At 39.0% G+C, this 25,086-nt stretch overlaps 1 protein-coding gene across 1 annotated transcript in view; it reads right to left on the bottom strand.

Moving 5' to 3' along the window:
- Positions 1-25,086, bottom strand: part of ube2f (ubiquitin-conjugating enzyme E2F (putative)) — a 48,886-nt gene extending 23,800 nt beyond the window's left edge. The window contains exons 1-7 of the mRNA XM_069154776.1: positions 24,883-25,086; positions 21,231-21,412; positions 18,823-18,852; positions 15,377-15,442; positions 6,443-6,510; positions 2,063-2,133; positions 1,679-1,736 (exon numbers count right to left, since the gene is read on the bottom strand). Of these exons, the coding sequence (XP_069010877.1) occupies positions 1,679-1,736; positions 2,063-2,133; positions 6,443-6,510; positions 15,377-15,442; positions 18,823-18,852; positions 21,231-21,345 (408 nt within the window). The 5' untranslated portion in view covers positions 21,346-21,412; positions 24,883-25,086. The remainder of the gene's footprint in view (positions 1-1,678; positions 1,737-2,062; positions 2,134-6,442; positions 6,511-15,376; positions 15,443-18,822; positions 18,853-21,230; positions 21,413-24,882) is intronic.

Consider the following 25,086-nt stretch of genomic DNA (forward strand, 5'->3'; position numbering starts at 1 on the left):
CAACGATAAACTAAGATTCATGCAGACTTAAGTTGACTCCTCTGACTGGCAATTCCATTGCACAAAATCAAACAGTCTTAGAGCAAAATGAAAATTTCAGCTGCAGCATTCAAGTCTTTACAAATGTAACTGAGCATACGAGACCCGACCACAGACACGATGCAATAATCAGAACCTAATTTCACCTTACATAAATATAAGTGGATCCAATAAAATAATTTCTTTTGGAGCATTGTTTTCAGGCAGAGACTGCGATATCTTCTTGTTGTGGTATATGAGGACTGACAGCACAAAAAGAGAAACATAACACGTTCAGTGGTGTGAAGCCACGAAACGTGTCATGGTGACACTGCAATGAAGCAGAATGTATTTGGCTTGACAATTTTCCATTATGTGAAATATATTCTTCATACTGTACAAGAAAGAATAGAAAATAATGTCTTTGTCTGGGGGGAGCTAAAGACTTACAATAATGTCTGCAGGAAGCACCCAAAATTAAAGCATAGGAAGAAGGGTAGTCTGTATTAACAAACACTTAGTAGGAAGAAAACTCTAAAGGATAAGGCAGATCCTGACAATAAATTTAAGAACAGTCTTTGCAGGATTTCCTGGATGACCCTCTAAACTGGAAAATCTGACTCTAAAGTAGGAAAAACCACCCAGTGTATCATATGCATATATTTGCATATTCCTATACTAATAAGAGCATGACAGAGAGAAATGTTGACTTAGTTCAAAGAATCTCAGTCTGATTTAACATGAAAGCTCCACCCTACAACTGCCTTAAGCTTGACACTATCAAACATGATTTCAGTCAAATCTTGAATGCAGAGGGCGTCCTTGCTTTAATCGAGTGACGGGTAAAGCACAAAGTGTCAAGGTGCTTTTATATGCAGCTGAAAAGCTTTTCCATGTGAAGTTTACCTCACATAGCTCTGCGAAAGATGGTTTTCATAGTGTCCTGAGAGAATAGTGCCACAGAGTTTTCAATGGCCCCACGTGGTATCCTGCACCCACATTTTGTCAGTTTTGGGAAAGTGAACAAGTGGCTCATGTGAAGAGGTGTCACACTCATGTATTTTAGTTGTATAATATCCATAATTTCAATACTGATCAAAAGTGTTGCAAGATATCAAATTGGGCCGTTAGAATCAGCCTGATTTAGGCTCATCTGCTTTTTTCTGACAATAACAGGTGAGCGGTATATAGAGAGAGGTTTTAACAGCAAGGGAAAAACACTCAGCTCTGGACTTCGAACCATTAATTACGGCGCGTTTTTCTATCCGGCAGAGTGTTATCATCCAAAGGACAAGTATTGGGTTGACCTGTAATCCAGCTAAAGATAAATCCATAAAGAAAATCCCGGTGTGGGAATAAGTACAGTTGAAATCTTTAGTCACGATGTCCAGCACAGTCAAGGCAGGTTTCATCAACCACCTGCTTTGCTTTACAGGTAAACGGGACTGGGTCAAGCTCAGCCTAATGTTAATACCTCCTAGCCTGGTGCCATTTGGGATCTTAGCCTTCAAGTTTTTCCGTCGCATGTACAGTAAAGGGACTTAAAGTGATCCCCTTGCTCTCACTAAAAAAAACAACCTTGAAGCACTGCATTTCTTTAAGAGAGTAACATTCAATTTAAATAAAACCACATTCTTTTGAATGGATGTAATATGTTTACCTTTAATGTTCTGGTGGGGGCCCAGCCTGTGCCATCAATAGAGTGTTCCCGCAATAAGCTGCAGAAAAAAATGAAATGCACAGTTTCAGTCATCGACAAAACTTACATGTTATCTCAGACACTTTGTGGCAGCTTCTAATTGTACTGTGTTTGTGGGTATGAACTATTAACTCCTTATTCTTATGCCTCCAATGCATTGCCAGAGATCTTACCAAAGACTATGGGCTCCCAGATAAATATAAATAAAATCAAGAACAAAGCCAACAAATCCTGTTTAGATTTCCCTCGATATCTAAACTGGAGGTATATACAGCATGAGATAGATAGAGGGAGGAGTTTCATATGTAAGGACAAGTCATGCAGGAAACATAAACTGTGAATTACCTTAAACAGATTTCTCCATTTTCCGTGATATTGGGATGCCATATTCTAGTCAGACATCTCACTTTAGGAGGCTGGAGAAAAAGAAAACAAGAAAATGGAGACAGAGTAAGAGATCTTAATTCATTTGATTTAATGATGAGTGGGTAATGACTATTCAGGCAATATGTATGTTAAAATACTTCACAGAGGGTGCAAATGGATACATGTTCTTTGTTGGTTAATATTTTATTTTTTTGATAATTAATTTTAAAATATTAGAAAAGTCAATGAGCAATCAAATATAAGATCCATCATTGTGCTCCAAGGTGACTTTCGCTTTTATTTGTTGATAATTTGTAAACACTCTCCAAAAATGTGTCTTGTATATGCATTTCATCCATCAACCTCATTTTCATGTGACTCACACACAAATAGACAGATGGCCAAGAAAATGCAAAAAAAAACAAGGCCACAAAAAACCCACAAAATATTCCTCTGTGAACATGTGAAATGTGGTGTGGAGAGTATTTTCTCTCATAACACAGGCCAGTGTCCGCAGATGGTCCATTAACTGTTGTTGGTCAACACGGATACTTCTGTGCCTTCTGTATTGGCATATGCCCCATATCCCAAAGTGTCTGGGGCTCTTAACTTGTCTAGTAAAGCAGTACTGAAATTAGCCATGCACGTTGCGATAAGACAGATGATTAAAATATTATTCAGCTGATTCTGAAATAACAAATAAGGTAACACCTTGTTAATCTCTACCTGTGTGGAAATCTTGGGTGTAACAGAGGAACAAGACAGGCGAGAAAAGAATACGGATAAAAACAATTAAATACAAAAAAAAAAAAAATTTTAAAAAAGGGTAAAACAAAAGAGATAACATAATGATAATTCAGGTTGCTCCGAGCAGGATTTCTGAGGCTGATCACCAATCACTGAAAACAGTATCGGCTAATACTAACCATCTATTCTTAACAACACTGTATATTCTGTATCAAATTAAGAGTTGAGAAAGTATTATGAATTGGCATGAAAAAAAAAATGCTAATTTGTGTATGTTTTAACATGGATGTTAGAAAGAAAAGAAAAGAAAAAGACGCTGTCATTTTTCTTAGCTAGCAAAAGCCACAAATGCTATTGTAAAAATGTATATAATCGTGTAGTTTGAAGGTTTTCAATTCTATTACAAAGGAGCAGAGATGGAGAATAGTAAGGAGCAAGTATAAGTGACAAAGAGAAACCACAAAAAAAAAAACAGGAAGAAAGGTTTGTATTGATTGCCTCCAAACACCAATCTAACATTTCTCCTATAGTTCACACTCCAAACTCAACCTTCAATTCAGCTTGTTCAAAACCTTACTGTGGTAATGCAAAGAGACTGTAAACAACATGCGGGTATATCCTCCTGGTCTCACTCAATCCTAATAAATAAAAACAATTACTACAAAATGTTGCTCACAAAAGCTTTGCCTTGACTCTAACCTCAATACTGGTCATTGCTTCCTTAAAAATACACAATAAGGACTTTCTAAAAGCAAATTAACTGGAGACTGAACTTCCTCCCTCATTTTTAAACCAGTAACCCGGATAAAACCCATCTCATTGGTCTTTTCAGTCATGCATTAATTGTTGCAATTTTGTAATCGCAAACATTTTAAGCAAATTCAAGCAATTTAAGCTTGCAATTTCACAAAATTCTGCGTTTTTAGGTTGTTTTGCACAAGGTGTCCTCAACAGATGCTCTGCTGAAAGTATTTCAGCATTATGTATGTGCTTATTATCAAAGGAAGTGATTACATAACGATGTATGTTAAATATGTTTTATACACACTTCTTCAAGTTGTAAGAGACACTTTGTTTTTGTGCATGCAGTGTGTTTTAAATAAATACCAAGTAAAACTCATCTATTTGTTTGGAGCGACCTTCCTCTTGACCCACCATCTGGTCATTATAATTGAGGGAGAGAGATAGCCTGCACCATATGAGCATATGCTGTCTGTAGAAGTTATGAGAAGCTGCAAATGCGTCTGAAAGCCGGCTCACACACCAGCCACTTCGCTGTGAACTTCCCGCCCCAGCCTGATTTCAAGAGCTGTTCCATTCTGGACAAACTAGCTAATCGTTCTTGGCCTCTTTAAGGTTCTCTAAAGTATTCCTTATCTCGAGCTAATTTGCGATAAGAGACCAAGAGTTAGTAATCCATGTCAGTTCCCAGCAAGTTTTGACACCCTATTCTCTATCCAGCCGCTGCATTTGGTGTTTAAAAATGTCTAATGAGCAATAATTTTCCTTTCAATACAGCACAATGGCAAGAGCGGTGGTGGTTTAAAACACTGTATTAAGATAATGATGTTCTGGCTCAATGTCAGTACAGTGTTGATACATGCTGCAACACTGCAGGTAATAAAAAAAAAACAATACAATCATTAATAATAATCAGAATGTGACAGTAATCCATGAAATGAAGGTTGTTACCCCGCAGCCGTACAAATATTATTCTAACGTTGCATCATTCCCGAAACACAAAACAACTTGATATTAGCGTTGTGTGTTTTTAGATGTAAAGTAAAGGCTGAACAATAAAAGCAGGTCCCTCACTCCCCTGTCTCTGTATCATGAAGGTGATTATTGTACTGTCTTTTTTTTTTTTATTTTTATCATAATCTGAGTTCTTTTCTTTTTTAACAGGAGAGGATAAACTCTGTTTGGATTCTGGCTTTCTGGACTCTCAGTCAACCCTGCCTGGTTTTGGGTCCTTCACGGTTTCATCAGTGATGGAAAACAGCTATTAAGAGATTTATTCCAACGACGCCAGCTCACTACACACCTGTATACATGACAGCCAGTAATTACTAACCCTGAGCTAATATTTTCAAGACTTTTTTCAAACCAGGACAAGGGCTTATACGTATTAAAGTTATTACTGTTGCTGTGTTACATCTGAAAAGAATAGGAAAGATCCAGTGTGGGTTTACATTAACACAGCCCTGTTTGGATTAAGATCATGCAATTCATCCAATTTACCCATTTCAAGATGTATTATTTGAAATGAATGAGTGTCTGTGACATGTAAAACAAGCGAGTTTCTGGGTCTACAGAAAGGAAAACATCTGATTGAGCTCAGATTGAATTCATGCCTGATGAAGAAGTGAACCGATTTAGTGCCGTTCCCCTAACAGCTGACACTGTGTATGTAACGTCAATCTGATTAACTGTTCGGGGAAATAATTTGCATCGATTTGGAAAATATTATGTTGTGGTTTCTTCATGACAGTAGCTTCCCATCAATGATGTTTTACAGCAACACACCTCAATATAGAGCTTGTCTATCCCATTAGACATTCATCAAACAAAAAGCCTTACTACATACTGTATCATGAGGTTTGCAGGGATTTAGTTCTCCACATAAACTAGATTAATTGAACATTTTTAGTTGCACCTGTTCGGCATTCATGTGTGGAATTCAAGATCCTCTTGTAATGAGCACAGCTCAGAAAATACATCCCAGGTGTTAATTACAGCAAAATGACCTGTTTAATTGGCCTTTCGTGAATTAAACTCCCTTGCAAACAACATCTTGTGTTATTAGGTGGGTCTCTGAGTTATTACTGGTTGTTGTCAATCATTTCTGTGCTCTTTATGGGCTTAATCTAATGGATAAAAAAACATTTTATCGATCAAGTTCTGACTGAAAACCTTCATTTAGGAAGAAAAACAACAAATTGTCAATTAAAAGGTCAACCAGTCCGAAGGGACCGATGTAATTTGAGTCGATATGTAACACATCAAACCAGGTGCTGACCAACTGATAATGTGGAGGCTTATAGGGTGGAAAAAAAGAGCCACCTAATATAATATTTACTATCCATAACTGATAGCAAAGCAAACAAGGAGTATAATTCCCATTGGTGTCTTGAACTTCAGTTGTATGGTTTAACGACATTATGGATTTAATGTGACTTTATTCCATGGAACATACTAATGAGCACTTCTCCTTTCTGCCATGTCATAGTGCTCCTCCCCAATATCCGTAATACTCTGACTTATACGCCATTAGGCCTAATTTTATCAATCAATAAAGATGCCATAATTTAATTTGTATGCATCATTTTGTGGCAGGCATCATGAAACTGTAATGAGGCGCCACATATAGCTGTGTGTAGATATCTAATGTGAGTGTGTGTGCGTGTGTGGTAAAAGACTAGGGAGATAACAAGTATACATAGATTCACAGAGAAAACACACTGGCATGGTGAGATAAAGTCTTTGTAGCGAGTATGAATGGAAGGGCCGACAAAAGAGAGGTCAGCAAAGCACGACATAAACACACACACAAAAGCAGACACACAAATGGACATGCTAGACCAACCCATAACGGACAATTGGATTACTTACCACCATGTTATAGGCTTCGGGGACATCTATTTCAAACTGAAACTTTCCGCTTTGGTAGTAACCCTCATCTGGAAGAAGACAGGATGAGAAAGACAGGATGAGGGAGACAGGATTTTCAGTAATGGATTCACAAGAAATTGTTTTAACTGTTAAAAATGTCCTGTGAAGAAAGGGCCTTCACTCATCATCATGCACTGTTGATCAAGATTTGGAAATAGTTTCTCAATTCATTGTCATGCACAGGATGAGCTCAGTAAACAAAACAAAAAGTCCTTAAAGACACCATGTTCGACACGAAGACCACAAAAAACAACTCAATTTTCACACAAAACAGTCTGAGATTTGTGCATAAATATGGTTTTCATTTCTTGTGAGTGAAAAAACAAGACCTAGTTTTTACTTCTGCAGAGTCCACACGATCCTCCTGCAATGAGGACAGCTCAGAAAAGGCTTCCTTCACAAAAAGTAAAGAAACACACTTTCAAAACTTTCAAATTAAGCTGCCTAGATTTTGTACTCGCTCATATGTGACTGGCCAGATGCAGAGCTGTTGCACTGCAAGCAGAAGTTTAGAAGGGTTCAACTATTTCACCTGACAATGCTCTTTTCGGTCAGAGCTCTGTGGAGGGACCTCTGCTGTGCCAACACAGTGCTCTCATTAAAATGAAGGTGGAAGTTGTTTTTAAACTTTTAAACTTGCAGAAGTCAGCAGCCAGCTTATAGGCAAGATTTATAAATGTGCGACAGGACTGATTGGGGGAACTGAATCTCAATCCAGGAGGTTATGCCAGAGATGAAAAGGGCCATTTGATCACATCCTGCAGGTCAAACATAACACTATCTTATTTACAGCAATGTAAGAATCTCTCTTTCACACTCTCTCTCTCTCTCACACTCTCTCACACACACACACACACACAGGATGACATTTACATTTCTGCTTTCATCTTATGAGGCCACAGAGGAAACAACGACAGCACCGTCAGGGATCAGAGGATGACAAGTTGGAGAAGAGAGATTTGGACAGAAAGAAATAAAATGCCTGCCGAGCTTGTCAGGGCTCAGACAGGTGGTCTGTCACTTCTGACTGAACTCATGAAAGAGACTGAGAGGGAGAAGGAGAAGAGCAAACAGACTTCTACCACTGAGTTACCAGTGTTCAGAGTTTGACATGCGCTCCCTGCTCTGGCATGTGGAGATAATGCCAACGAGCCCGGACCAGCGGTCACAAAAAGCACCCGAGTTACAAAACCTGAAACTCAGGTGCTGATGTTGCTCAAACAAACTTGGAGGACATGAACATTATAGCTTCTCGGTGCTCCGGTAGGGCACCGTTCACATGCAACAGGAGCAGTCTTTCAGCTTTTTGATCTACCAAAGTATATAGCGAGGCTACACGAAGATCAGGGTTGCATCATTAGAGTTCAGCTTGGATTGAGATCTGCATCCCTCAGTGGGATCATCTCACATTCATTTAATGAAATATTTCTCAGTTGTGTCCTTATTTTCAAAGCCTGTGACGCTAAAATAGTGTCCTTTTTTCCCCCATTATTCTGCACATTTTAATACATGTACATATCCATTTTAAATCATTTACTTTAGGCAACAAATCTTAACTTACTAAATGTAGGCCTATGAGTGCCAAATGATGTTGACTGACCCAGTCTCATTTGTATTGACTAACAGATTATCAATCGTTCATATCATCTATTTATTTCATTGTGTATTTCACAGGCATTTTTTTTTCACTTTGAATATAATAGCATTCTATATAAAACAGCGAGCCTATGTAACCTTTATACACAAACATATATTTACATGTATAGAATAATCAAACTACTATTATAGTTATTTGCATGATGACAAAATTCTAAATTTGGAATTTCCTCATTTACAAATACGACCGAGCAAAAATGTTATTTACACCTATCATTCTAATACAATATGAGTTTAGAGCAACACTAATACTCGAGAAATTGAGATTTATTAATAACACCTATAATGTTTTTTTTTGGTGCACACATTCCAAATTATTATTAAGACTACTTCATCAGTCATGATCTCGCGCTGTGTGCTGGGAAACTGAGCAATTTGAGATAAGGACTATGTAAAAGGTTAATCGAAACCTCACCCGTTTCCATTCAATGTAACAAAGACAGAGGTACAATTTAATTAGACTGCACAAACAGCCTCCCATGTATTATGAATAGAGTGAGACACATGGGGGAGAATGTGTGGGATAGAGAGCTACAACTGGAATCTGCATGTCGAGCAGAAAAGAGGAGTAAAAACAGATTAAGCTGCAGCATAAAAAAGGAGGAATAAACGGCTACAGAAAGAGAATAACTAAAGGAGAGAAGCAACAAAACTAAAAGAGGAACAGAAATGCAGACTACAGAGAGCATCTACTCTCTTAACAGCTGCAGTCAGACGTCATACATAATTCATGACTGTCGTCAGTACTCTGGAACAATCAGTCTTTGCTGTCACATAACACTGGGTGTACACAAACTCGCACTCTCAAACACACACATTCTAACAACTGAACTCCTTTTTCGGTTAATACACCAGACTTTATTTGTTTGAGACGCTCAAAGGACTGAAAGACATCAGTTGTTTCGTCAATGACCACAAAGTTTGTCCAGAAATAGAGTTAGAAGGAGACACAATTCTTTTATATGGTTACCAAAACATTTCTCCAAAGTATATATATTAATTGATTATAGGCTACGCAATAGATTGCACGCAGCTGTTTTATCAATAACATTTGTGCAATAACTGGCACATCCTCATCATAGACTTCTCTGACTGGTCTGTTGTGATTTTCACACCAAATACCATATTTAAAAAAAAAAAAAAAAATTAAAAATGCACTTGACTCCCTGCAGAAAAATCATGTTGGGAAAAAAATGACCTCTCCCACTCGGACTAATTAGCATAATTATGATTTCCCACTTACGAAAGCAGAGTGAAGCAGAGTGATGTGCGCAGGGCACGATTGGTGTTGAAACATAATTATTGTTCCTGACAGAGCTCTGAAAAACGCATCAATAACTGCGCAAAAGCTCCCAAATGGGTTAAATTGCCCAACCGGCGGAAAAAGTCATATTCATAATAATGCTAATAGACTCAATGATTATTTTATTTTTTTTAATTATTACTATTTAAATTGACTTCAGTCTTTATTTTATTTTATTTTAAATTTAGACGATATGAATTTGATACAATGGTAAAAAAATGTGCATTATATTTCAGGTGGTTTGGGAATAGAATTAAAAGGAATTATATGACTGCTATAGCTATATAATCCCAGCCCATCATTGGAAATATATTGGAAATACATAAAATTCTGTAATACAAAAAAAAGGCCACTGAAGTATGAAATATTGTCTTCATATAAAGGTCTCCTTGATCAAGACAATTACAAAATCAGCCTACTGTCACCTGAAGAATATATCAAGGATGAGAGGACTTATGTCTCAACAGGATTTGGAAAAACTTGTCCATGCATTCATCTTCAGTAGACTCAACTATTGTAACGGTGTGTTCACAGGCCTCTCTAAAAAGTCAATCAGAACGCTGCAGCTCGAGTCCTCACTAAGACCAGGAAAGTGGATCACATCACTCCAGTTCTGAAGTCTTTACACTGGCTTCCTGTCCAACAAAGAATCGACTTTAAAATCCTGCTGCTGGTTTATAAAGCACTGAATGGTTTAGGGCCAAAATACATTTGTGATCTGCTGCGACCTTATGAACCATCCCGACCCCTCAGGTCGTCTGGGACGGGTCTCCTTTCTGTTCCCAGAGTCAGAACTAAACATGGAGAAGCAGCGTTCAGTTTTTCTGCTCCACATATCTGGAACAAACTCCCAGAAAGCTGCAGGTCTGCTGAGACTCTCAGCTGCTTCAAATCAAGATTGAATACTTTTCTGTTTGCTGCTGCCTTTAATTGAACCAGACTCAAGGATGTTGATCAATTTCCTGCATTTCTGCATTTTATTACTGTATTTTATTTCTTAAACTGCTCTGCAACTTTTATTCTATTTTTAGCTTGTTTAATGTTTTAATGACCGTTTTTAATGTTTCGATCAATGTTCTTAATTGTTTTTAAATTTGCTTTTTCTTTGCCTGATGTTTTGATGCTTTAAATGGTTTTATATGAAGCACTTTGAATTGCCTTGCTGTTGAAATGTGTGATACAAATAAACTTGCCTTGCCTTTGGTCTGACATTGCTTGAAGCTGTGCACACGCCACCGTACAGAACTGATGACTGTGGCCTCGTTTTGGTAGTCTACCAACAAAACAAAAAAACATGCGCCTCTCACAATTTCTGTTAGCTTTATCTTTTGTTTACCATGTTTATCTGTGTAATGGTCCCCGAGGGGGCACTCAACCGAGGTAATTATTTTGGCAATAAAAAGCAATTGTATGGTTATTACAAAACATCCCATTTTTGCCATTAATGCCAACAGACACTTTGACTTTTCGCTGGCCTTAAATTCACCCACTCAAGCATTTGGGATGCAGCTTTCTGCGGCAATGTGCACGGCAACACATGAATTATCCCAATGCAAATCAAGCAGAAAAAGGGCACTTCTGAAACACAAAGACAGGGTAATTTACAGTACATCAATTTTCTTTCATCATTGTGTTTCTAATAAACTGTTGTTGACCCCAGGCAGCTGCTGGTGTCCCCATTTCTCAGAGACACAAACGTTTGAGGCCAGCGCGTCACAGCACAGAGTGGCTGCATTGGGAAACAAAATTAAATGGAAGAGACATCCCAACTCATTTGAACTTGAAACATTACCAACTTAGCCAAAGTTTTTTAAGAGCCGTGTAGATGGTAAATACCTCTCAATAACAAAACCATCACAGCCACTTTTCTTGCATCAACAAGATATGAGCAAAGCATCTGACGAAAATGGAGGCTTTGACTTACTTTCTCAGAAAAAAAATATATGAACAAAAAGACTCTGGCACCAAAAAATAGGACACTGCGGGGAGCCATCTTCACCTGAATGAATACTGTACCACACTGAAAAAGAAAGACAGAGTGCCTTGTTGTGTGCCAGACATAATGACCTTGAGAACTTCATGTATTGTTAAGATGAACAACTACAACACGACACGTTCTCTCTGAACAGGAATTTATGTTTGCAATGGGCAATTTTTTATACTATTGTTGGACTGAACTAAGTGAAACCACTGAACGTGAATTAAGGATATTACAACGCACAACAGATTCAGCATTGAGCTTTGAATTCTCTAAGTTTTGCACATGACATAGAGATCAACCCTCTCAGCAGAGCTAATGATGTACTGGTTTAAGTAGGAGAGGAAACTATCCTTTGCATTTTTCATTTTCCTGTCTGACCACTATTACCTTTATATATACTGTGTGCACAATTATTAGGCAAGTTGTATTTTTGAGGATTCATTTTATTATTGAACAACTACAGTGCTCTCAGTCAATCCAAAATGTTAATAAACCTCAAACCTGAATATTTAAGAAAGTAAAAGTGAGGTTTTGGCTTTCTTAGGAGAATATCTATGTGTGTACAATTATTGGGCAACTATTAGTGTGCAGAATTATTATGCAACTAAATGAAAATGTTCCCATCTCACTTGTTTATTTTTCATCTGTTAAAGTGAGAATAATAAACAACCAATATATCCACCCTTCTCTTCAATAACAGTAATAAGCCTTCCATTCATGGATTCTGTCAGTTTCTTGATCTGTTGACAATCAACTTTTTGTGCAGCAGGAACCACAGCCTCCCAAACACTGTTCAGAGAGGTTACTGTTTTTCTTCACCGTAAATCTCCCGTTTAAAAAGGGCCCACAAGTTCTCAATAGGGTTTAGGTCAGGTGAGGAAGGAGGCCATGTCATTATTCTTTTATCTTTAAGGCCTTTACTGGCTAGCCACGCAGAGGAGTACTTCGATGCATGCGATGGAGCGTTGTCCTTCATAAAAATGATGGTCTTCTTGAAAGATGCAGACTTTTTCCAGGACCACTGCTCGAAGAAAGTGTCGTACCCCACCTCCACCTTGCTAACGTCTGAGTCGAAGGGGAGCTCTGTGCCCGTTACTGATCCGGTCACGGGCCCGTCCATCTGGTCCGGCAAGAGACACTCTCATCTCATCAGTCCATAAAACCTTTGAGAAATCAGTCTTCAGATATTTCTTGGCCCAGTCTTGACGTTTCAACTTGTGTGTCTTGTTCAGTGGTGGTCGGGTTTCAGCCTTCCTCACCTTGGCCATGTCTCTGAGCACTGAACACCTTGTACTTCTGGGCACTCCAGGTAGGTTGCAGTTCTGGAATATGACAGCACTGGAGGATAATGGCTTCCTGGTAGCTTCACGTTTGATTCTTCTCAAATCTTTGGCAGTTAGTTTGCGTCTTTAATTTGTCAACACGTTTCTTGTGACCCTGTTGACTATTTGCAACAAAATGTTTGATGGTTCTGTGATCACGCCCCAATATCTGAGCAATTTCAAGAGTGGCGCATCCCTCTGAAAGACTTTTGAAAATGTTTGACTTTTCAGAGTCAGTTAAATCTCCTTTTTTGGCTCATTTTGCCTGAGAAAAAGAAGCTGCCTAATAATTATGCACATCTTGATATAGGGTGTTGATCTCCTTGGGCCACATCCTCCCTCATTAGACAAATACACATCACCTGATATGCGTAAATCCAAGTTTATACACCTTGGAGTTGGAAAATATGCATAAAAATGATGATATGGTCAAAATACTCACTTGCCTAATAATTGTGCACAGTGTATTTGTGGACATTATCTTCCCAAATAAAAAAAAATCATATAATTTTCCTTGAACATACACTGGAATGAGCACAGCTTTACGACAGTACTTCTGGTTACATGCTTGTCAGCAGGGCTGTTGGTATTTAGGATCTGACACTGTATTTTGACAATGTACGCTGTTATGTTTGATTTCAGAAGAAACCTGTAATATAAATGATCAACTAATGATCAAAACCACTGTGTCAAAACACCAGATGTATTGGTAACAAATTGTGAGAACTAGTTATGAGACCAGTGGAGGGGGGCAGAGCGAGCAGCGACAGGAGGAGAGCGAAATGACAGAGGGAAATTAAACAACAGACAGAAAGAGCAAAAGAGAAAAGAGTGTGTGATAGGTGTGTGTGCGCAGGGGTACATCAGGAGAGACAGAGGCTTTGAATAATTTAGAAAGTCTTTCTCTAAGAATTCAATCTCCTTATCAACTTAAAAAGAACAAAACACCAGACCTTTCTTATCTAATTGCTGATCTGGGCTTTTCTCTGCAGACACTGCTTACAAAGGCCTTTTGTGAAAGCTAAACTCTTACAGTGCCTCTTCGGGTGGCAGAGAGGCGGATGAATCACGGAAACGCACGCATTCAGGTGAAAGCCTGTGCACATGCACGCAAAGCCGAGAACGTCATGAACAATTCAAATTAATTAATTAATTGCCGAAGCGGAAAAAAAAAAAAAGCCATGGAACATTTTAGTTGACAAACATGAACTGACATCCTGTGAATCTCTGGTAACAAATCCAGCAGACACAAAATAAATTCCAGTGTAAAAATACTAAAGATTGATTGGTACAATTTCTAAGGGAGAATTCATTGTCACATATGTATGATGTGACTAGTGGCAGCAATTTTGACTGAAAAGGTTGGGAAAAATAAGCATAAAATAAAATGCAAAAATGTGAATGATTTAGCTCAGTTAAATTCTTGTAAACAAGCCAAAAAGTAACGGATCATTCTTTGGTTTAGCACATATAAGTGTAGTAAACCTAATCATTCAAGTTGTATGCCAAAAAAGAAGCACATTTTCTTGTTCTTGGTCTGCCTTTTGTTGACGGCCTTGCAGGATGACTGTGTTCACCTGTGTGCTGAATATATGTCCTGATTCTGTACTTGAAGCACGCATTAACAAAGATTTGTTCTCACCACAAATGCTTTGGTGTAATTTGTGCACAAAATTGACTTCACTGTGGAAATGTTGCTGTGTTCTCAAATATCAACGTTTGCTCTAGTGAACACCAAATTATCGCAAATAATTGAAGCGGCGTCAAAATAAGTCCCAAGACCCAATAAAACATAAATGCATAAATCTGGATTAATTATCTGGAAACGTGCCAATCTGGTATCTGGTGCCATCTAGATAACGTGGGAAAATATTCTATACATGTTTTGCAACACTATATTACCACTTTATCTTTCTCATGCTTTAAATGTGTCTCAGTTTATGGCTTGCGTTCTACTTATTGTATCTTTATTTAAGATGAAGATAGATTCCCACGTTGTTTTAATGAGGTAAATGAGAAGATGACATTGTGCTGGGACAGGAAGAAAATTTTTCTTTGACAGATAAGGGATCAGGAAGTGAGAGGTACAGTAAGAGAGCCTCCGAGGACTTTGGTAATTCCACACCAGTGTGTTTGGATGGTACAATATTCGACAGGGAGCCCACTTAGCTTGGAACACTGCTGAACCAGCAGAATTAACTTGAGGAGTAATGACAGTGCAATGGTAATGTGGAAATACAAAGAGGACTCAAAAGGGCACTCAGAGTGCCACTCAAAAGGAACACTTTGGGACACGCGTAGATTTAGAAACAAAATGACGAACTCTCGCAGCCTCCTGCTTCATCACACAAAATACCCTACAACCAAAACCTTAACACAGTTTCCTGCACTATACCAGCGAAAGCGGGTGATCATGTCCACGTCATACATTTACGTGAGGCTGAGCCTGAATTTAAGGTTTTAAATTTTAAAGACGAAAAACACAATATAATCATCACTAATATTTCCTAAATAATAAGAACCAAAAATACTCCCACTATAAGTGCACACAGTTGCAAGGTTGGAAAATTGTAGAACAAGTAAGAACAAGATAATCTTTCCTTTTCTCTTACCAGGAGACACTGCCAGCTGAAAATGATGCAGTTTATCCTCATCTGGGAAATTGGCTTTGCATGTACCTGCAGACGAGCAAATGTGGAGGGAGATAAAAAGAAAAAGAAAAAGAGAGTTATCAGTAGAGTCAGGAGCTAAAGCCCGAAGCAGCTGTGAGAAGGTCTACCATCACATTTTATTATCTGCCTTTGTGTCAAATGAAGGCATTAAAATCAATAAAACATTGTATTTTCATCAAATCCCTGCTAAGCCACAGTGTGTTCTTACTGCACTCACTGCAGGATTTACTGTACTGATCTGCCTTTAGGAGGCCCTGTGGCACCATATTCCCCCCTGCTGTTTAAGGCCAGGTACTGCGCTCAAAACAATAACAGCACCAATAAAAGTTATTTTTAAACATGGTTATGTGTAATAAAAATCGAATCTGACTAAGAGGGCTGCGGCCGAATGAATAACTTTTCCTGTTTTATCCTTTGAGCTGAATGCATATGCTGCATGTAAAAAATAGCCCTAAAATAATGTCAGATAATTTATACCGAGGGAAAAATGTTGACCTTTAGGACTCACAGAATGTATTGAGCATCACATGCCCTTACGATCATCAAAAGTATTCAACATTATACTGTATAGCTGCGTATTAAAGTGAAACTTGACATGTGAAATTCAAAAATGTTGTAATTTTTGAAGAACAAATTTCCACCTGAACCTTGTTTATTTTTTAACTCCAGTAGTGTTTATTAAATGAGGAGCAAAAATGTTTCTCAATCACTGATCTTTTGGATATGAAAAAAAACCAGATACCATCAATAAATTGACCCCCATCAGCCAATAAATCCTGGCGTTCACCTGGACGCCCCACCTTGTTGGGTTGCCAGCTCTGAATGCATTGTTTTGTTCGCACATAATTTGCCTTCAATTTGCCTCTAATATCTCCATCCATAGTCTGTTTACCTATCTTCTTGCTTTTAGTTCCTGCTGCAACAATGATCTCGGGTTTACCTGCTATCCGATTATGTAGGTTTTGTTGTTGGAGTATTATTGAAAGTGATATACTAATAAGAATCAGAAACATCTGTTGTTGTTGTTGTTGTTGTTGTGCACAATTAATTTAGTCACTCTCTTGTTACAGCATCCAGTCAGAAGAATACAACATAACCAGCACATCCTCAGGATTTTATCAACTTTGGAATCAGATGTTCCTCATAATGAAATTGGATTGACCCATAATGTACAAATTGAAATAAATTACCAACGTTGTATCAAAATTACACCTGTCAAGGCAACCTAGAGTAAATACTGGAATGTACAATCCCACTGGTGCAGAAAGCACACAGAGGTCTATATCAATAGCAGAGCAGGGTTTTAATTTCCTGCTTTTGGGAATTTCAACGACAAAGAGCACGATGCTGCCAAACTCTAAGGTAAGATTAGACACAAAGAAGAAAAGTTCAATATCTTTTTCTACACACTGTGTCCTTAATGGTGTCTTTGACAATTCCACTGCTCATTTACACTATAGAGGCACAGATCCTCTCCTTGCCTTTTCCCTGGACTCTCGTTTCTGTCTGCCTACAAAGGTAATAATCGATCAATGACACACGGCAAGAGAAGAGTCATCGCACAAAGCCAGGTTTCATTAAAACAAAGAAATGAAACCTAAAATCAAACGGTACACTTTGCTCAGGACCATATTTTATTATTGACTTCAGTAATGGAGCTCTGCTGGATCGTTCACCTACTTCTTCACCTAATTTGTCCTTTTAGCTCCATGTTCAGGATCATCGGTGTCACTGAAACAACTGAGATGTTTGTCCAAAGAATCAGAGCTACAGTATATCTAAGGGCCAGTTCAGACCAAAGATTTGCATCAAGATGATTTTGCTACTTGCAATTTGCCCGTCCGAAACATTTTGAAACCTGCCAGTTTACACCAAAGCGCCGAGACGTCGCCATAGCAACGACTCTCGGGATTGCACATTTTATCTACCGGCTTTTCCATAGCTGGATATAATTTGTGACGTCTTAAAACATTGAATTAAGATAGTGATATTGAATTACTTGCAACAGTTGCATTTTAAGAACCTGCAAAGACATAACAAAAAGCACGAGGTGGGTCCAGAATTTTGAGCTGCCCAGTGGCGCTTCAATGGAATAACCAGAGACAGTATGCGATATCAGGGCGTGAACGTCACACAAGAGATCTCCCCATTTTTGTCAATAGCTCCGGTCTTTTTCCGGAGCAGTTCTGCTATTTTGAGAAAATGGTGTCCCTTCCTGTGAGCAGAAAAAACACTATCATGCACCACTTTCAGCCCGCTCGCGACAGTTGAGTCGAGTTGTGGTGGACCCAGTTCACACTGCTGCAGCTTTTTCCTGGGACATTCTACAACAGTTTTGTTTCACCTCAAATCTTTGGTCTGAACGGGGCTTCATACAAAGGCAGGTTCAGATAAGCTGCAAACACACAGGCTGTTGAGTAGATGCAAGCAAGACTACAGCAGTACATCACCTCAGTGACAAACCGCCTATATTTTCTATGAGCTCTTAAACTTTTTTTTTTTTTGCAAAACAATATTGTGCATATTATAAGAGCTGAATTATCATTTGCTATGAGTTGTGTCTCATCTTGAACATGCGCATATTTCCAAGCAAACTAATCAGCTTTGTATGTGACACTCTGTTCTAAATACATTGTTCAAACTCATCAGACCACAAACGAAGACAAGCACGGTGAGCTCAGCCAAAGCAATCACAATCAACTCTGCACTTGTGCACAACAATAAAATAGACATCTGACTAATGAAGATCTGACATAGACTAGTGTTGTGGAAACTCTAAAATAAAAGCCTGAACCCGAATAGCAGCCAAGGGAAGTGGCTGTTTGAACAAATACCTCCCAAAGCCAGAAATATAACAAGCATTAAACCCCTGAAGTCCCACCGCCCATACAGTAACTGTACATTTAAAACCATGACTCATTTCCAGATGAGTAAAGCAACGTTCGTGTGGTGGAGCTGGGTGATTGATTAGGCCAAAGATGCAAATCTAAAGAATGTTAAGCCTTCATGAAATGGCTTTGAAGAATATAAAAATAGAATAACTCTGACCTCTTCATTGTGAAAAAAAATAACTTAATTCTGGCTGAAGATCTTCACTGTAACACAGTTTAAAGAATTCTTATAAATGGCCTCACCTAAAATGATCTCTTTATGCGCTTGGCTTTCTTTGTCTGCCTCCTATACTGCTAAATAACTGCCCACACTCCCTTAAGTGTGGGTAGTTATTTAAATTGAATTAAATTGAAGAACCTGGAGGACCCTAATACACATTTATGCTATATCTAGTCACTCATTCAGCTGTCACATTTTCAGATGTGTTTGACGAGAGGGAAATGTAGAGCTGAAAAGAAACATGCTGTGTACATAGAAGTGTAAGGCATACTTACTAGGGAGATGGGCTTCAAGTTCTGCAACTTCTGTTGAGAGAAAAATAAAGAGAATGAGAAGGAAGGAAGGGAGACACACACACACGGGCTCAAAAATATGAGATCCTTACAGAGAAAGCTGCCACTGCCACACTTCTGTTTCTTACAGGAGGAAGGGGCACGGTATACCTGATCTGTCGGGAAAGCTCCTCTGCATCAAAGTATCATGTCTAAAATGCAATTCGTAATGAAAAAAAAAAAAGAATCTGGCTGGATTTTTAAAGAGCTCTCCGATTCTGTTCTTGTTTTGTCACCGCTGACACACTTTTCACTGCTAATTTGTGACAGCTGGTTTAACACCTTTTCTGCCCAGAGATATTTACAACAACAACAACAAAATAAAAAAAAGCCTGGATCCTTTATTTATCAAAAATAAATAAATAGACGGCCGCTGTGGCTTTCAGAGAATTTTTCATTATCAGTTATATAAACATGATATTTGAGATGTTGAGTAATGAGGAACTTCAGTGATATTCATAGTTTGTTTTATTTGTTTATTTTATTTTTTTATTTTTTTTACTGTCCCCTTCCACACTGAGGTCTGTACATAAGGTGAACCAGCAGCTCCCTCACAGTTAATATGGAGTTACTGTTTTGCCTAAATGAGACCAAATATGGGCTTTTAACAGAATTCATGGTCTTCGTCAAAAACACACTTTAAAAAAAAAAAAAAAAAAAAAAAAAAAAAAAAGGACCAACAGATCGTCTACAATTTGTCTCAGCTAAGTTAAATTCCTCCCTTCTGGCTGTAGTTGTGCATCTTTGTGCCGGTTGTACGTATTTATTTGACAATAGTTGACGTATTGAAAACCCAAATTCAATTTAACTGACAAAATTCTACATCACATACAGCCCTGATTTTTGACCCGCTTTTAAAATTTTACACAACTGTGATGACTGCAAAAATGTTCTTTTGTTTGACCTTCAGGAGATAGGAAATGGTGCTTTACTCAGAAGGTGCAGATGTTACAAATTCCTAATCTACTCCTGGTTGATCTGTTGGAGGTTGTTGTCTGGTTGATCATGTTTGGTGGATGCAAACAGACTGAACAGTAAAAAAAAAAAAAAAAAGGCCTGTTGTTTTCCATCTATATAGACTCAACACCAACTATGACAACAGGTCGCATTTTGCTTTTTAGTGGAGTAAGAACTGTCTTCAGTACTTTGCACACTAGTGAACTATATTGGCCCAAATTTTATATATTTTTTCTAGAAATTTTCTTCGAAAAAGTCTTATATATTTAAGGACTCAATTACATTCTCACAACATCACACACTGTTTTGAATGGAGAGTACATGTGCAGGGTTTTCTCTTCCATTATAACACTTTAAGTGCAGTGTTTTTTTTCAGAGCACATAAGCTATTAAAGCTTCACTGTAAGAAATTCTGTAATGCGGGCAGTTATTTAGTCAAATAACACAGCTGCCGTAAATGATGAGCTCAAAAGGTACAAAGCAAATGGTAAATGTCAGAGAAAACTATTCCAACCATTTCGAGAGTCTGACAGGAGACAGATACACAAAGTTTATAAGGACCTTATTTCATTTTTCCTTTAGAGGAGAGAAATGTATTCAGTGATAAGGACTTGTTGCTCCTTGGACTAATGGTACTCAGGGAAACCTTCCAAGTAAAAGTGTTTCCTATCCATTTTGTGTTGGAAAAGGGAGGCTGTCCTCCCTGTATGAAACTGTGCAATGTCGGTTTGACGTTGACATTTTTTTTTTCCATATCACAGAAGTAATATGACTGCTTCTGTTTCGTCTCATTTCAGCCACTGCTGACATTATTCAAGTTGTGTTTGACTAGAAAAGATGTCACATGCGGGGTGTCTCCAAGAAAACAGCGACAGCTTACGTTACTGCTCCTGGACTATTTCTAGTAGTGCTGCTGTTGTTTGAGAGTCACATATATCATTTACACCTTTTAGGCATTTTTCACATCACATCAAACTGATTTGATATATCCCCCCAGCCCTAACTGTGAATAATGATGTAACGCAATCTTTTGTGTTTATCCAACATTTGCAAAATTTTGATCCACTCACTACATTTCAGTGTGTAATATGGCCCTCCAAGTCAGATATGACACAAACACAATCAAATCACAAGTCAGTGAATCATATTTGTAACTTCAGAAATAGGAATTGTACCACTGGGAGTAGCAGCCATGTTTGAAAATGCCTCTTTACCTCAACATTACCAGTTATCGACAAAATCAGGCAGTTCAATTGGTCTCATCAATGTGTTTTATTCAGAGGGGGGATTATGAAAACCTTGCCAACACAGTCCTAGTTTGTTCTGCCCCTGTAATAAAAGAGTGACTGAATCTAAAGAAAAGCAAACGAGACAAAGCGAAGAGACCCAGGTACCTTTGGTAAGGAGGCGGTCCCTGATGGAGACCCGGTGGGTGGAGTCTGAGGCTGCAGAGGCACGGCCTGTCTTTCCTCCATCGTCCTTCTTCAACTTACTGGCCAATGTAAGCATGGCGACGCTGCTGTGGTATGCCTCTGTCTGCCCAACACCGCACTGTGCTGCGCTGCTGCTCGAATCCCTGCCAATCGCACAGACCATAAAGAATACATCAGTCGGTTTCATCATATCGCATAATAGATAGGATAAAAAAGCAGATGAAAGAGGGGGACGTCTATCCAAGAATATTTTACAGACATATTACACAGTTTTCCGGCGAACAAAAGAGTGTCATGTTTAAAATTGCAAACACTAATACTAAATTATTACTCTGCACACATTTTCAAGGTACTTGTTTGTTTTTTGTTTTTTTTACCATATATAGATGTTTTTTATTATTACCATCATTTGACTATTCACACAAGATTTCTCCTGCAGTCTAACTACATGCACACAAGGTGAACTGGCAAAGTTCACCCGGCAATTTGGGTGTCAGTGTAAATTCATAGTGAACGGCTGTTTGTCTCTGCGTCTCAGCCGGGTCACTGGCGATATGTCCAGGCTGTATCCTCTCTTTGCCCAGAGGTTGCTGCTGGAATAAACTCCAGACTCTGCACTGATTAAGTACTAATAGACAGGATGGCTTAGGAAAATAAATATGAAACAGTAGGTCCTTTCAGGGTAAATAATATCCAAGGCCAATGTTCAGTTCTGCTTCGAAAAGATGACTCTTTAGACCTTTTCGCATCAAACGGATGCTAATACATCAAGTTTCATTAAAAAAAAATAAAAAAAATAAAAAAAATATATATATTTAACCCACGCACATTTAGCCTTTCTACAGTAAGATTCTCATGATGAAAAGAAAAATAGAAAAGACAAGATTTTAACAGGTGAGACAGAAATATGAGGTTAAAAGTTGTCTAAACGTGTCAGTGTTGAGGTTTGTTTACCTGCAGGAAATTCAGCTTATAAATAACATTTGTTTCCTCTCAAATTTTAATACAGTTGTAGTTCCTTGGAGAAAATAATTCTAGTTTTGTCACGATTTGTCTTTAAATTATGTTTGAAGTTAAGGCTCTAGTGTCAGAAATCACTACATAATCACTTCTTCTACAGCTTTTGGACAGAGTTTAGTTTTGATTAAAACTATGGGTAAAGTACAATCTTTATTTTGATTTAATATTTTCCTTTGCAGTGTTTTTGTGTATTTATTTCGCAGCGGCTGCAGACCACTGCTAAATGAATACACAAACACTTGACTTCCTTAAGCTGCCTCGCGAAGGATGAGTTGATTTAGGGAGAATACGGTGTGGTTTTTGAGTCAGTGCTGACCATTAAGCTACAGCATAACGTATCTATAAAGATAAAAAATTTTAAAAAAAACTACTCTTTTTCTGCGGACACAAGCATCCAAAGTGCTCTGATGGTATTAAGCAGAATTGTTATCACTTTCTCACTCACGTTAACTGCAAAGACAAGAGAGTCCTTGAAACATGCTCCTGCCAACTTTTCTATTAATGCTTCTGCAGCAGCCGTTATCTATGACATAACATTGTTAAACTCAGAGTTTAAAGCCTTCATTCTGTGAACTTATCTTCTGGTACCTATCAAATACTCTGCAACACCACACTGACTGGATTTGTGTCTTTACTGATTCTTAACTTAATTCATGTGAGTGCATAACCACTTTTAAAATTACAGACAGAAACGAGCCTCGATTTCAAGTATGTTACTGGTGAAATGACAGCATGCAACTGATTCTTAAGCTGCATCAAAATATTTGATGTATAGGTCACGACTATGACCTAAAATTGAATATTAGGGAAACTCAGAATGATTAATAGGTATTCTAGAATTCTATAAATGAAGACCACAACAAGAAACGATTCAAAAACAACCACAATACAGTGTGTTGACAAAATCAGCAACAGCTGTTCAGGCAACACGCGAGAAATTCAAATCCAAAACATTCGACAACCCCCTCGCCTGATGCAGCAGCATCGACGTACCCTAATGCCCAGCTCAGACAACACCTTGGTCTGATAAGCTGGTCGCTGTGTCAGAAAGAGCCATACATTCTTGCCGGGACTTGGTCGAGACACACGGCAGACTACACATCTGTCACCGACAGGTCACAGCTGGTTGTCTTTCTGGACCTGCGTGATGTAATTGGGAAGGCGATGCCAGGGATCAAATTCAAGAAACGAGAATGTAAACAAATCATTGCATCTGAAGCAGAAAGTATGATACCGGCTTCAGAAAAGTAAAACAACAAAAAAAAAACTGCTGAGAACCGGTCAATACGGGTTGGCTGGCCTTAAGCTGAGCATATCTTTCAGTTTGCTGCATTTACATTCGAGCAGAGAAGAGTACTCTGCGCTCTTCCTGGTTCGTGTCAGACGGGATGTTGTGGACGTTGTCATACGAGGAGAGAGAAGGGTAAAATAATTCTGACAGGTTCGTGTTTTTGTAGGGTTTTCATCCACCGTACGTTACAATGGGATACGCCAATAAAAAACCAGGCTTAACATCCACCTTGATGCATTTTGTCAGCTACTGTAATGAAGTAAGGTTTCACCGAGGCCGCTGATAACTTCTGCACTTTTGAGAAGTTGAGTCGCCCGTTATGGCGCTTTCTCGTTGGGGCACAGTTTGACAGTCTCTCAGTGAACTCGTCCCTCAAAGCTCTCTAATGGAGCACTTCGCTGGCATCGCCTGCACTCGGTGTACTCGACCCAGTCTGAGCGCTGCATGTCGGGAGACGGCGGGAAGCAGAGAGTGGAGGTATCAGTTGTCGGCGAGGGCCGTAAATGTGTGTCACTGAATGTGACTCGGAGCCCACCTGCCTCGGCTGTCAGTCACCAACGCAATGGCGCTGCTCGCTGGCACGGAGCACCTGGATGTGGGTGAAACAGCTGCACAGACAGCACCAGCTTTTATGCAGCGTCAGCAGACGCCAGTGGGGGGGGGGAAATATCCATAATCACAAGAAGATACCGAGAAAGCAAAAACGCATACACGTGAACAATTTAATGTGTTTTTTTGTTTGTTTTCTTCTTCTTCTTGCTGTGCAGCCACCTCATTCACGTGGGTCTCCCGCAACACACTGATATGCGTTTACAGCATATCAAACCTAGTGATCATAATCACAGATCCTCGCGAACTCAAGTCAATTCAGACGACGAGTCACTAACCGGGTGGATGATTTTAAAAAGCTCCACGTCGCTCACAAACTAAAATGAATCCAGCTGACTTGTTCACATTCAAACGAAAACAACAAAACAGCAGACTTTGAAACAGAAGCTCGTGCGTCGCTGAAGGCGAGTGAAACACGTTCAGGATTAAAGAGAAAACTTTTCAAAGTAAAGTCGCAGCCGCGTCGTCAGCGCGTTAAGTTCCCTTCGCCGACCCCGCTAGTCACAGCTAGCTACACCCAAAGTCCGAGGTTTGAACTTGTCTCGGCTCGGGGGGGAGTTTTACTCCCCGCACACGCGGGTTGAGAGCGTGAAGACACGTCTCTTGTTTTAAATCCGGGAAGTTTGGAGTTGTTCGCGAAGTGTCGACGCTATCTTGTGTTAGCTCGCGTGTTGTCTGAGCGTCGCTTGTTACCTGCTGTCTCAGAGCTAGCGCTCCGTGCTACACCATAATCAGCCGCCCTCTGGTCAACGCGCTGTCTGCAACTCCAGACGAAGACCGTAGCAGCCACGCTCCGACTCTGAATAGCCTTAACAAAAAACACAAAAATGACAATTTGGAGGCTCGGAGAAGATAGAAACTGATTTTGGGAATCAGCTGTCAGAACTTCGCTCCGGT

This window comes from Embiotoca jacksoni, unplaced genomic scaffold, assembly GCF_022577435.1.
Source record: "Embiotoca jacksoni isolate LCO1_2020_lvr unplaced genomic scaffold, fEmbJac1.0.p SCAF_2, whole genome shotgun sequence".
Taxonomy (NCBI): Eukaryota; Metazoa; Chordata; class Actinopteri; family Embiotocidae; genus Embiotoca; species Embiotoca jacksoni.